This window comes from Anabrus simplex, chromosome 8 (assembly GCF_040414725.1).
Source record: "Anabrus simplex isolate iqAnaSimp1 chromosome 8, ASM4041472v1, whole genome shotgun sequence".
Taxonomy (NCBI): domain Eukaryota; kingdom Metazoa; phylum Arthropoda; class Insecta; order Orthoptera; family Tettigoniidae; genus Anabrus; species Anabrus simplex.
The window spans coordinates 4,810,723-4,825,279 of record NC_090272.1 but is presented as its reverse complement, the minus strand read 5'-3'; the positions used below and the strand labels follow the sequence as shown (position 1 = coordinate 4,825,279).

Here is a 14,557-nt window from a genome sequence, read left to right as displayed (position 1 = left end):
CATTAACATCTGCAGCAAATGAAGCACTCGACATACTTCTAAGGTGGGGACATAACAACAAATTGAAATTCAACGCATCTAAGACTGTTGCTACGCTAGTCACAAAGAAAAGGAAATTTGAGACACCGGTGGTTAAACTAGACGGCCAAAAATGAGATATTGTAGATAGCATGACATATCTAGGAATAATCTTAGACAGCAAAGTTTTATTTAGACCGCACTTTCAACATTTGGAAACTAAAGCAGCCAAATTGTATAGGAGCCTGCCAATGGTAGCACGACCCACCTGGGGACTAAACTCGGAAATTTTGAAGATTATATATCGTCGAGCTGTTGAACCAATGGTGGTTTATTGTGTCACTGCTTTCGAACAAGTTCTGCATAAAAAATGGGCGCAAAAGATATTGTCTCAAATTCAAAGAGGTTTCGTGTTACGCATCACACGCGTTTACCGTACAATATCGACAGACGCTGCCCTTATTTTTTCTGGTATAGAACCTCTGCATCTCACAGGACTTAGCATGTCAACTTCTGTCAACTGTAAGAAGAACAGAATACATCCGTGGGATTTGGAAGGAGTGGAACTTGAACTTCCTGCACATCATACTGCCGCCGGACATCCAGCAGACTATATGAGCTCTGTACTTGACCAACCATGTACCAGAGATCACAGCCATTCAATATACACAGATGGTTCTCGCATTACCAGCAGCGGAACACTAGTGGGCTGCGCCTTCGTGGTATATGAGGGTGAAGACGAAGTTCATTCTGAGAAAAGAAAACTAAAGGAATACTGTTCCGTGTTTCAAGCCGAGCTGCTTGCAATATTAAAAGCAGTCGAGTGGTGCATAAACAAAAATACGTGTGCGACTCTACTCAGTGACTCACAAGCGGCGCTGAACTCCATAAAAGACAAATACAACTTACACAATTTGGCAGTACTTGTAAGAGAGAATATATCAAGTTCAATAAACGTATATGTTTCGGTTGGGTGCGAGGTCATTCCGCCATAAAAAGGAGCGAAAGAGCTGACCAATTGGCCAAAGAAGCTTGTAATTCTAACCTGTCAGAGAGTTATAATAAATGCCCAATTTCTTTTGTCGAAAGAACCGTAAAGGATGAAAAGCTCTCTCGTTGGAATGAACGGTGGTTAGCAAGTAAAAATGGCTCAGTAACCAAAGACTTGTTTTCCCAAATGTATATAGTAGGCTGGGATGTAAATATATAGTGTGCAACTTCAATTAAACTCAAGTGCTATCAGGTCATGGTAAATTCAATGCTTACTTCGAGCGATTCAAAATTCGAACAAAAAATGGCTCACTGTGCTTCTGCACTGAAGACATTCAGACTGTAGAACACATTCTGTTCAACTGTCCAGCTTTTGAGAGAACACGTTTTGAACTCAAGATGCATTTGTTAACTTGCAGTTGCTATTTTGAAAAACCACTAAATTTTATCATTTTAAAAAATGCTGCACTTCTCAATTTTCAAAATTTATTGACTATGTATTTAAACATATGTAATTTGATACTGTCTGCTTATTAGCTGCTTAAGATATGTATTGTATATACTATGATCTGGTATTTTTAAATATTAGTACGGTGATCTTAGTATTAAGGATTGTATATATATCATACTTTTATTTTTCCATTTCTGTTCATGTCTATTTTGCTGTTTATATATTTTGAATTTTATCAGAAAAATTGTATACTTTGTTTAAACTACAACCCTAACATGCCTTATGGTAAAATACGGTTCATAGTACTCTGAAGATTAAATAATAATAGGTCGACGTCCCGAACAAATAGCAATAATAATAATAATAATAGTAATAATAATAATAATAATAATAATAATAATAATAATAATAATAATAATAATACTTTTGGCCTACTTTGGGCAGGGAGTTTATTGGTTCGTATGTTCTCCTCCTCCTTGAAACCCTGCTCTATTCTAGATCTCGTTTGTTGGGATCATACTTGTTGCTGTCGTCCTTACTCTCACTCGTTGTATTACGGTATTCATAATAATTCAATTTTCGGGCCGATGACGTTCGATGTTAGGCCCCTTAAAACAACAAGCATCATCATCAATTCAATTTTCTCTTGTTCATTGCGCCAGTTATCTCCTACCAGGAACCGTATTTTTTCGTAAGTGGACTTTCCTTAGCATTTTTCTTTCCTTATTCTCTTCCTGCTCAATTTCCATTTTCTTTTTCAGTACCAGACATTGTGAGCTATGCAATGTTTCTTTCTTGACAACTGGTGTATAATATCTAATCTTTGCTTTGTAACGGATTGCTCTCTTATTTATCTGATTTGTGTTAGCCTGTATGCTACTACCATCCTACTAGCCCTTGCTTCATTCGTTTCTTTTTCAAGACCATTCGGTTACATCCATTCACCCAAATATATAAATTTCTGAAGTCTCTTAATTTATTTTCCAGATATTGTTTTCAGGTGCTTTTCATTATCGCGTCCGCATTCTATAAACGGTACTTTTTTATTCATATGGCATCTTTAGCTCTGTTAACTCTGATACATCATGCAGTTAGTGAACCGTTTTGAGCCTCTTCTTATTTTCTACTGACAATTATTATTATTATTATTATTATTATTATTATTATTATTATTATTATTATTATTATTATTATTATCATCATCGTTCCCGTAGACCTGCAGGAAGCAATATGCCACGCTCAAACCCATCGTGCGGTAAAATATCTCTGGTGAAACGTTCCCCGACTTTTACCGGATGATAACTCAGCGCTAGGTCACTCAGTTAAGCGCCAGTCTCTCTGGAGCATGGCGACAGGAGTGTAACTATAGCAACCGTGATGGCCAGACAATGTTACCTAGCAACCGTGCAGGCTGTGTCTTGTGACTGGTGATCAGCAGTTGTTGATGGATGGCCAGACAATGTTACCTAGCAACCGTGCAGGCTGTGTCTTGTGACTGGTGATCAGCAGTTGTTGATGGATGGCCAGACAATGTTACCTAGCAACCGTGCAGGCTGTGTCTTGTGACTGGTGATCAGCAGTTGTTGATGGATGGCCAGACAATGTTACCTAGCAACCGTGCAGGCTGTGTCTTGTGACTGGTGATCAGCAGTTGTTGATGGATGGCCAGACAATGTTACCTAGCAACCGTGCAGGCTGTGTCTTGTGACTGGTGATCAGCAGTTGTTGATGGATGGCCAGACAATGTTACCTAGCAACCGTGCAGGCTGTGTCTTGTGACTGGTGATCAGCAGTTGTTGATGGATGGCCAGACAATGTTACCTAGCAACCGTGCAGGCTGTGTCTTGTGACTGGTGATCAGCAGTTGTTGATGGATGGCCAGACAATGTTACCTAGCAACCGTGCAGGCTGTGTCTTGTGACTGGTGATCAGCAGTTGTTGATGGATGGCCAGACAATGTTACCTAGCAACCGTGCAGGCTGTGTCTTGTGACTGGTGATCAGCAGTTGTTGATGGATGGCCAGACAATGTTACCTAGCAACCGTGCAGGCTGTGTCTTGTGACTGGTGGTCAGCAGTTGTTGATGGATGGCCAGACAATGTTACCTAGCAACCGTGCAGGCTGTGTCTTGTGACTGGTGATCAGCAGTTGTTGATGGATGGCCAGACAATGTTACCTAGCAACCGTGCAGGCTGTGTCTTATGACTGGTGGTCAGCAGTTGTTGATGGATGGCCAGGCAATGTTACCTAGCAACCGTGCAGGCTGTGTCTTATGACTGGTGGTCAGCAGCTGTGATGGATGGCCATGGCCGGGAGATATAATTATCATCGTTTGATTTTCGCAACGGGAAAAGTGGTTTCCTTTTTTGTTCGAACGGCCTGTTGTCGTTATACAGAAACCACCAGACAGTGCAAGGTTTTCGAGTTGGAGGGCCGTGTCTGGTCATGGAATATTAGGCCCTTATTTCTTCGATAATGCTGCAAAGAATACAAAAAGAACAGTCGACCAGGTAATCTACATCTACCTCGTTATTTTCACCGTTTTCGTCGCGCCAGAAACTTACCGTCCGAATGGCAATGAATGCAACAAGATTTCCGCACCGCGGTGTGTCACTTCTCCAACGGCACTTTGGAGATGACCTAATTTCTAGTGGAACTCCACTCCGGTACCCTGAATCTCAGATCCCCCGTTATCTATATACGTGGCAAGTCGGAGGAAAGGCTCATGCCCGACCTTCAAACATTCCAGAAATAGGCGAGAATATAATGTCAATTTTTTGCATCCTTACAGCAACCTTCGCTCATCAACATGTTCTTCAGAAAATTTACGAACAATGTGTGTCACGTGGTAGTACACATTTTGAACCCATAACATTTCAAAGTTGGTAGTGGTTCTGTCATCTGCCAGAAGGACTGTAACCAAGAAAGTACATTATTTTGATCTATATTAGTTATATAAAGAAGCGTTCTGACAGCTGGTGCAGGGGGCCTACTGCGGCGCCGTTGTGTCGTGTCGTCATAATGGTACATTCCTTTCTGCTTTTCGCTCTCATGTTCGTTCAGACCACTGTATCCGGTATAGCGTGCGATAAGATCTGCCTGACAAGTGGAAGGTCTGGCAACCCCAAGCAACTTCATTCAAACAGCAGGAACGTCACTATACCGACCATAGTTTCCATGGCAACCATACCCATACTCCCTTCTGTCCGCACAGGCGGTGAACTGGCCCTCCCTGTGACAGCTGTCAGAACGCTTCTTTTAATATTACAACTATAGTACTGAAACACTTCTGAATTTTCCCAGCTCTTAGGAGTGATAGTGGTGGTGATTATTGTTTCAGCAGGTAGATAACCATCGTTCTTAACACTAATCAATAGCCGATAATCATGTTGCTTTGCCCCATTAAAAACCATCACCAAAACTCCACGATCGAAGAGGAAAAGTTTCGACTCAAGGAAGGATGAAGTTACCGGCAAAAGAAGGAGAAGGACCACGGAGAGCGTGAGGAAGAGCACGAGGGTGTGAAAGACAAAAGTAATGCGAAACTCAGCTGGGGATCCCGAAGTCACCAACAAACTATGCCAAGTTTAGAAACCCTAGGATTTCAGTCGCATCTAACGACAGGTAGGAGTCCTGTGGAGATCCTCCACACTCATTGAGATAACAGTGGGCCGTGGAGAAGTAATTACCATCAACACAATAAACAGTCCCTCTCATTAGGAGCACTTGGCTATGTAATGGCCACAGCGCTGACTTTACACTCGGAAATGTTCCAGAGACGGGCAAATAATATGAGCACTGTACCATGAACAGACACTCGCTATGTACATGATAAAAGTTCAGATAGCTCTGGGAATGTTGCTCGTTAGTTCGATCGTTTCACGAAGCAGAACTACACAATTCTCAAACACACGGCTTTGTTCTATAACGATAACAACAAGAATAGCAAACTCAATTTTAAGCAGTTGTCACGAAAATAATTATAATGTGTACAATAGTTTTTATAACATTGACACGTCAATAAAGCAGTCGAGGAAAAATATTTATAGCTATTTCTTTGTTTGTTGCAAGTACAAGCGATAGAAAAGAGAAGTTTCTCCGTGCAGTGTTAAGTTGCCAGCAGCGTGGAAGACGTAGTATCCCTGCAGCTGCGCCTATCTACGGGATAGTGCCAATGGTTCACACAACTGTGAAAACTGCGGTTCCTTCATCTTCTGTATCTAATCAAGATCACAAGTGTATAAATCTGGGACGTATGGGGATTAATACAGCACTTTGCAGCACCATTGAGGGTGACTACTACTGCTGAAATGTTTTCACTGCGTCCTTGAGGGGGATGACGGCCCTTCTGGACGGTAACGCCGTCTCTGAGGCAGGGAGATGTGATACGGTTAAGCAGATATTCGGCTTGGCGGCCGTGGTCTATACTACGGTCGTAATATTGAAAGAAGCATTCTGGCATTTCTTAGGCAGAGGTCCGTTTACTACCAGCCTCGGTGGGAATAAGGGATTAGGGGCTTTGGTTGCCATGGAAACCTGGCCTGGTCCACTGCGGTTGCCATGGAGATAAGCCTGCTCGGCAGCTCATGTTGCTTGGAGTTGCCAAACTTCTCAATTATGAGTTATGTATAACAGAGCACAGCGCTTTGAACAAACAAAGTGAACCGGAAGCGAAGGGAAGGAGAAAGGGATGCAGGAATGTGGCAACACCGCGCAGTGGCATATACAATGCCCCTCCCTCCAGTCCTAGCTCTCAAAAGGCTTCTTTTAATATTACGGGTATAAGAACTGTTCAGGCATTCACCTTAGTGCAGAAGAATAGAAAACCATGGAAAGCCATCTCAGGGCAGCTGACGGCGGAAACCAGCCTCTTTCCGTCTCCCGAATACAGAGGCTTAGAGGCATGGTAGAGCCGTGGCCACCCCTCGTCAATTCGGTTGGCCGGTCGGAGTGCAGAGCTGTCGGACCACGGACCAGCCGTGGCCACATGTAGGCCAAGACGCATTCTGTCCGAGCGCTATCCTCCAAAATGATGCGAAGCGTCTGCAAAAAATGCCACGCTGCTGGTCGCAGGTTATGTTCCAAATATCACGCATTCACATCACATTGCTGGCGACCTGCCACTCGTTCGACTGGCATTGAGTAACGGCTCAGTCCATGTCTCGTCCGTCATTATGATGGGGCGTAAGAAGGCCGCTTGGTGTATTGTTGTTACATCGTGTGTACAATCAGAGTTGTTTACGTAAAAGTCATCCAATTGTCTGTAACGAACGTTTTACTTAAAATCGTTAATTTTAACAAAATATAAATATTACTGCCACGTGAAACAACTCCTGAAGGAGAGAATTCCGGCACCTCGGCGTCTCCTAAAACCGTCCAAAACTACTTAGTGGCACGTAACATATTCACATTATCATGAAAATGTAAATTTTATTCGCTATTTACTTCTTGGAATAAAATCGTTATCGATAAACCTCGTAAATCGCATGGAAGCGGGAAAGCGGAAAAAGTAACTGATGAAGAGGAAACTTTTTCAGTTTACAACAGTGGAGAAAGCATCTTCACCAATATCCATCACTGATGAGGATGTTCTTAAAATTAAACACAACCGCACCTCTTACTTTCCCCCAACAGGTCGAGGATAAGTCACGAGAAATTTTACAAACAAATATTTTGTTAGGTACAATTTAAAACGCTGAAAGTCACTTTTCACTTTGATCTACTTACGCTGTCCACATTTCATTGAAAAACTTTCAAATTAGGGCCAAGATTTATTGTCAGTCGGTCCTTAAAAGGAGCATTTCCTTGAGTTTCCATTGCTTTTCTAACCAAATTTCCCTTAAGACAGCACCATATGAACACAGCTGCGAGACTAATCAGTGAGAAGTTTGATATGATTGTGATATTTTGAACATCACAGCATGTACAAAATTATCAAACTGTGTAATTAATTGGAAAGATGTATATATTTAATTTGTGGTAGGTCATTTTAAGTTGTTATGTTCATATACTGTATATAGGGTTTTTAGTCATCCATTTAACATTATCGTCTCATTTCTTTGTATCGCGGCTATAACGTATTCTGAACGAATTAATTCTTGAGTGAACTATTACAACATCACTCGTATTAATAGCATGCAGTACACTTCCAGTAGTCCGAGGTCAGGTGACCGGACTCACCATGCTAATTTTAGCCCATTACCAGGAAAAGTACGACATCAAGCTTGCAAGATTCCTTACCCCTTCCATATTCTGAAGAGGCAGTCAAAAACTTGTTAACGCCTATTTTTCGAAGTTTGCTACATGACGCTTTGAGAGCGCGTGAAAGTTCAACCAATGTGAATGAACGTTATAGAACGAGATTATGGATATACATTGATGGATAGGAGAAGGGATATACATCAGTTCTTACTGGACCTTGTGATATGGTTGATGGAGGTAGACTTTGGAGCCTATGTGCATCGACGACAAGAGCTGAAGAGCGGATAATCTATTCTATCATTACATCGGAGAACGTCTTGACATCGGAGGAGGTCTGTACGTCTTTCATCGGAGAAGATCTTAACCTAGTTCACTTCGCATCTCAGTAGGGCACTACTCAAAGTTTACTTTCATTGAGACCTGTTACCTCAATGACGAGAGTTAAAGTCAACGGGAGACCGGTTTTGACTGTTATAGGGCAGGAGAGATTTTGTTACGCTACAGTTCTGTAATACGGAAGAATACAAGTGTATTCTCTCCATGAATGTAACCCAAGGTCTTGTAAAATTAGGACTCATTACGAATTTATGTGAGGAGTACCGTAGAAAGTCGTAGCACAGCTAGTGGACTATGCACGAATCAGAAGTAGGACTGGAACAAACAATGAGAGATGACGAGAGGTCCATCAATCATCAGATGCTACACAGGTTGTATCCAGATAACAGAGTCTACAAATGGTGAGCTAATGGCGTAAATTACTGCAAGTCTCCGCGTAACAGTTTATTTCATTAAGATTTATTTCATTTCATTTGTCTTTCGTTTCCGTAAGTTCAGATTTCATAAATGCGCCGTCGCGTTTTTCATCCTGATAAATAGTTATTTTAATTGGTAATCGCAGAAATTCTTATTAACGAACCTTAATTTCCAAGTTAGAGTGTACTTTATGGTTAGTGTTTCGTCACCCCACCTCTGGGGGTATTTAGAATCTCATTACCTATTATTATATTATTATTATTATTATTATTATTATTATTATTATTATTATTATTATTATTATTATTATTATTATTATTATTAGTTTGAAGGCTGGCACCCATGGGATATTGCTTATGGAGAAGTATATGAGCAAGTAGTTATTTATATTAAAATTTAGGTGACCCGACACGTCACATGGTAGGACAGTAGTCCCAAAAGTAGAAGATTTTCACTCCTCAGGAGTTTAAAAACATGCCATCAACCGCCTCTAAAATTTCTGGATTTGACCTACCTCGCGGGGATATGGCCAGAACTAAACCGGATCAGGATGAACTCTCCAGTTTATGCGAACTCTGTTTGAGTGGAACAAGTTACGTGCTCCGAAGTTCGACAGTTGAGCCGATAGACAAACAGTGAAGTACATTATTTAATATTGTCCTATAAGAGAGGAGAAATCAAGGATTCCACCTCTGTGACTCCTGCCTCGTAGACTACATTTTGAACTTATATTTCAGATTGTGATCAAGTTTGTTGTATTTTCTGTTTTGTTTCTATAAAACGCAAATGTTAACCATACGATTATCATTATTATTAGTTGTTGTCTTCTCAACGTTTTTATAAAGTTCTCAATTCGGTCTTAGTCGGAACATGGATTGTGAATCAAGGAACTTCTTTAGACCTAAGGCGTTCCTAATGAATCGGTTACTCTCGTCATGGTTTCCGCCGCATTTAGACACTGTTCTGAGTTTTAATTTTGTTTGGATGAATATAGACTTGGGTTTAGAAATTTCATACCATAGCCTGAAAGCCATTTCCGTCTTTCCAACCCTTATGTTGATAACTTCTGTCTCATTTCGATTCAGGGTGAGAATTTCTACCATGTAGTGGAATTTTTGAACACTGTGGATTTTCCCAAATATTATTTTCTTTCTATCTGTGAGATCTGTTTTCTCTACGTCCTGTGTTTTATAACGTATACTTTTTTTTCAGATGCCGGTTATGGCGCCAAGAAAGCACTCTCTGGTTCCTCCAGTAAGTACAGTATATTTCAGTTCAGGTTTGTAGTTTCTTTGAAGGATTCCTTTCATAATTAAACGGCATGCTGTAAAAATGAGCCAGTTCCAGGTTTACTAATTTTTGACAAACTGGAAAGAAAGTGAACTATTTCTAAATGTTTATCTTCACTGACAACTCAGAGAATAACATCTTAAGACTTGGAATTGCCTCCCTTTTGAACCAGGCAAACTGCAATTACTCGTCTCATTGTCCGCTTCTGTGGTGTAGAGGTTAGTGTGATTAGCTGCCACCTCTGGAGGCCCGGGTTTGATTGCAAACTCTGCCACGAAGTTTGAAAAGTGGTCCACTCAGCCTCGGGAGGTCAACTGAGTAGAGGTGGGTTCGATTCCCACCTCAGCCATCTGTGGTTTCCCACTTCTCCTCCAGGGAAATGCCGGGATGGTACCTAACGTATGGACACGGCCGCTTCCTTCCTTTTTCCTTGCCTGTCCCTTCCAATCTCCCCATTCCTCCATAAGGCCGCTGTTCAGCATAGCAGGCGAGGTACTGGTGCTCCTTCCCAATTGTATTCCCGACCTTTAGTAATGCCCGGGGTTGGCACGCACTCTGTGACCTTTGGGCGGTCTTCGTGCAATACTGTTTGTTGTGGTGTGAAAAACATGTGAACGGTGTATCCGAGTGTTTGTGATTCATACTCGGTAAGTAAGTAGGACTTTGTACTTTCCAATGAATCAAAAATGTGTATTACAGGAGGTCGTTAAGGCACTTCCCTTCAAGATCCAAAGAAAAGCAGCGCGATCTGTTCTGGCAGACTTTCTACAAAAGGGTAATGTTACGAAAATATTGCAAATTTTGGGCTGGGAAGAAGGACGAACAAAGGGACCCAGTGGAATCTTGTGTGCTGTCAGTGGAGAGATGACCTGGAATGGTATTAGGACAGTGGACTTTTTTAAAATATCATAGTAGGGAAATAGAGTTGGAATGCAAGAGGACAAATTTTGGGAATTGACGAAATTAGAGACTGGAACAATTTACAAAGGAAGAGGTTTCGTAAATTTGCAACTTGTTCAAAATCATTTAAAAAAGACTAAGTGCCATCTTTGCGACAGTTCTATGTGGTGATTGATGGAAATTTTGTCGTTAATTATTTTTTGTGAAATGGAGATACGGAAAAATATGTTGTGGGCCGCTATAACAATAACATAAACATTCTTGACATTTTGTTGCGACATTTCTATACAATACATGAAATGCGTGACTGTTTAAATGAAGCATGTGATAATTATGAGATTAGCAGAGCCAGGATTTTGATGACCTAGGAATGCTTAAAGAAAGGTCTATGAAATGACTGCAAAAATCCAGTAAAATGATCAGAAAACTGACGCACATTTTTAAAGAAATTTTACAATCAGTTTAGTAATCGAGTTGGTAATATGTTGCAGATATTATAATAAACTGTTGGGCTTTTGCCATGCCAAGAAAACGAGGTGAAATTCTTAAAAGTTTCCCAGAGAACGTTGCTCCGTGTGGACATTTCCAAGAATTAAGGGGTGAACAAAATTTATTTTGTCCCCAGCGTCGTGGAGAAGTTCTGAATTCTCCTTGTTCGCGATAGTATCCAAAACCACACCGGTAAATGCTTCAAAATCCTCAAACAATTAAGGAAATGACTTAAAAATGTAATGAAGTCCATAGAATGACCAAAGAATGACTTGATAAATCAGCATTTCTACCCCGAGAGAACTATGACCAGTATTTCAGTACAAATTAGCAATGTCTGTTGAGAACCAATGTCATGAGTAAGGGCGATAACAAAGATTGGTCGGTAAGAAATAAAGGACGACACAACGTTTAGATATGCAGGAACATTTATACGAGAGGGCATGATCTGTAGCTAAGATTTGAACAGCCAAGGAGGTAGAGAAGAGGGTGATAGAGGTTTGAGGAAAAGACTAGCAAAGTTCTTTGTGTAAAGAAAGTCTATGGAGACTCACCTTTGAGATGTGGATGTGGCATGGAATGGAAAATATCAGTTCGACTGGAAAAGTGACTAATGAGGGGGTGTTAAAAACACGACGAAAGAAAACAATTCCCACCGATGAAGAGATGTACGGGTCGTTCAAAGGTAGACAAGAGATTAGTTGCTTGTGGGTGCTATGAAGGGCAGAAAACGGATGGTAGACAGTATAAAAGTGGATGGATTAGCCAAATTGTTGATGCTTCAAGAAGTTTGGGGTAAAGCAATGTTTGGCTAGTCGCAACTCATTGCACAGCTCAGTCTGCAGGAAACCGTAGTGTTGAAAATATTTAAGCTATGTGCCACGGCGTAGCCATCTTGGAACATCATCGAAGTTCAGTAAAACTGAATGCGTTATCTCACCCTAGCGCAGGTAAATTCCGGGTAAGGATGTCTGATCCAGCAGAGGTGAGTGACTACCCCACCAATGGAACTGTGTGAGGAGTTAAACATGAAGAATGTGAATGTTTTAAATAACAAAAAAAATCTTAAATTAAAAGTTTTAAGCGTGTGTCTTGTAAATGCACGATGCCGAACTTAACGCCCTGCTTTAAGCGTGTATTCAGTCTAAGACGCTTCCTGGGTTGTACAAGTTGACGCGAGTGAGTTCTACCACTGCCATTCGCAATATTTTCTCTGAGTTCCTCCAGTGTGGGGGGACTTCTTCGACACGTTTTCTTTCACTTTACCCCACAAGTAAAATTCACACACTGTTACATCTGGATAAAAGAGTGATATAGACCAGCACTGATCTCCGCTGTATGAGGAGAGGCTGAGTCTTGTTGAAACCACACAAGCGACTTTTCTTCTTCCGTTAACTGGTGGAGGAACGCCGTCAAAATGTCTCCTTGGTACCGCTCTGCATTTATTGTCGTCCAGAAAATAATATAAATAAGTATTTGTTTCGCACTAACAGCACATCTTCCTATCATAGTGAGGGACTTCATTAATACCATTAGGATTTTCTGCTCACCAATTGCAAGAGATTTTTCTTCTTATTTTGCTATTTGCTTTACATCGCACCGAGACAGATAGGTCTTATGGGCACGATGGGATAGGGAAGACCTAGGTGTAGGGACGAAGCCGCCGTGGCCTTAATTAAGGTACAGCCCTAGCATTTGCCTGGTGTGAAAATGGGAAACCACGAAAAACCATCTTCAGGGCTGCCCACAGTAGGATTCGGACCCACTATCTCCCGGATGCAAGCTCACAGCTGCGCGACTCTAACCGCACGGCCAACTCGCCCGGTACGAGATTTATGACTGTTCACACGACCATTAAGATGAAACCAGAATTACTCCATACGAAAATACGGTGTTTCAACGATAACTCTCTCACCTTGTTAACAGCTGAGATTGAGACTGGCGACTCATGCTTGCCAGGTCGAACAAGTGCAGGCTGCTTGCGCGCTCCTCCCATACTGCAGCTGCTCTGGGTTTGTGGTCACGTGCCGGTGTTCGAACAGTGTTGCTACGCATGACGAAATTCGACTGTCTGGGGGACAAAGTGGTGAAATGTATCACTGCAGCCATCGTATGACTTTCGGTTCTTCCGCGATGCAAAGCACAGGATTGCTCCCTATACTCAGCAGTCCTTACCATCACATGGTCAGAGACCGTTGGTATCAGACGTGATTTCAGTTGCTGCGTACTCAGTGATTCAATGTCCAATAAAATTAAGCCAGTAGATGGCGTCATATTTCACACGAGGAGAACAGTTATTCTCTCCAAGTGGTTAAGTGAAGAGATTTTCAAAAACTGGTTGGTGAGGTTAGCACAAAGGTGAAGTGTGGTATTACGTGCGAAGACAAGCGAGTTAATTAAATAAATCGAAACCCAGCAAAACCAAAACTGTGCGAAAGTTACAATCCATGAAAAAATGCATTTCGTAGGTAGTAAAGCAATGTTATGAAGGCCCTTGGAAGGGTGGAAGGTAAAGGCTTCCACTATCCGTAACCTCGGCATTTGGTGAGGAAGAGTGGTTAGCTCTACGCCCGGCCACCTTTTACCCCTAGCAATTAGTCTGCTACTAAATTTTGGTGCAGGCTGAGTGAACCTCGGAGCTGAGTGCCGCTCCAAAAGAGGAAATTTCGTTTCTTGAATTCTAACTTCCAGTCGAAGACTCGAACCCATGTCCTTCCGAGTGAACTGAACACGCCTTTATCACCTCTCCTAGATACTTCCTTTTCGTACGTAAGAATTATATTATTTTAATTCAAATTAAAAGAACAATGCCTTTCCTCATTATGTTTACTAAATTTAGCTATCGTACAAGAAAGAAGAAGTATATAAAATGTTTAGGACAAATTAAATTAGATTGTTTTCTGTTTAATTGTTAGCATCTAATGTTTTTTTGTAGAGTAGCGTAATTTCAACACATCCGCAGTGGAACTCATGCTTCCTAGGTTGGCAACACTGCTGCCGGCAGCGCGCCTTAGATTACTGCGAATGTTACTTTTAGTTATATGAGATGACGGGTAGATGTAAAATTAGTCCCACAGCATGCACGTCTTTCCGTGTAATAAATTAAACATGGAATTATTTTAAAAATCAAAATAATAGCCCTTCAGGCAAGGTTCTCGATGATGAAAACATCGTAGGGATATGAGCTACGAAATTTAGGAAAATAAAATATTATAAAGGATGAGAATATAATAAATATAATGCAGAATATAATAACGTATATATTACTGATTGTGGAATTAAAACAAGAAAAAGTCCCTAAAACTGCATTGAGGAAGAAACCAAAGATCAGGATTTGGGAATTGGAGGAGGATGATAAAAGAATGGCATTCCAGGATTGTATAAAAGAAAAGTTCACTAACACGCAAATATTAAGTGGTGAAGAAGAATGAGACAGACAGTTGTATTGAGGTGTGCGGAAAAGCA

General features: G+C 41.2%; 1 protein-coding gene across 1 annotated transcript in view; it reads left to right on the top strand.

The window, feature by feature from the left end:
- LOC136879097 (uncharacterized PE-PGRS family protein PE_PGRS54) overlaps positions 1 to 14,557 on the top strand; it is a 46,723-nt gene that overhangs the window by 13,218 nt on the left and 18,948 nt on the right. Inside the window, exon 2 of the mRNA XM_068228946.1 lies at positions 9,626 to 9,667. Coding sequence (XP_068085047.1) covers positions 9,626 to 9,667 — 42 coding nt within the window. The remainder of the gene's footprint in view (positions 1 to 9,625; positions 9,668 to 14,557) is intronic.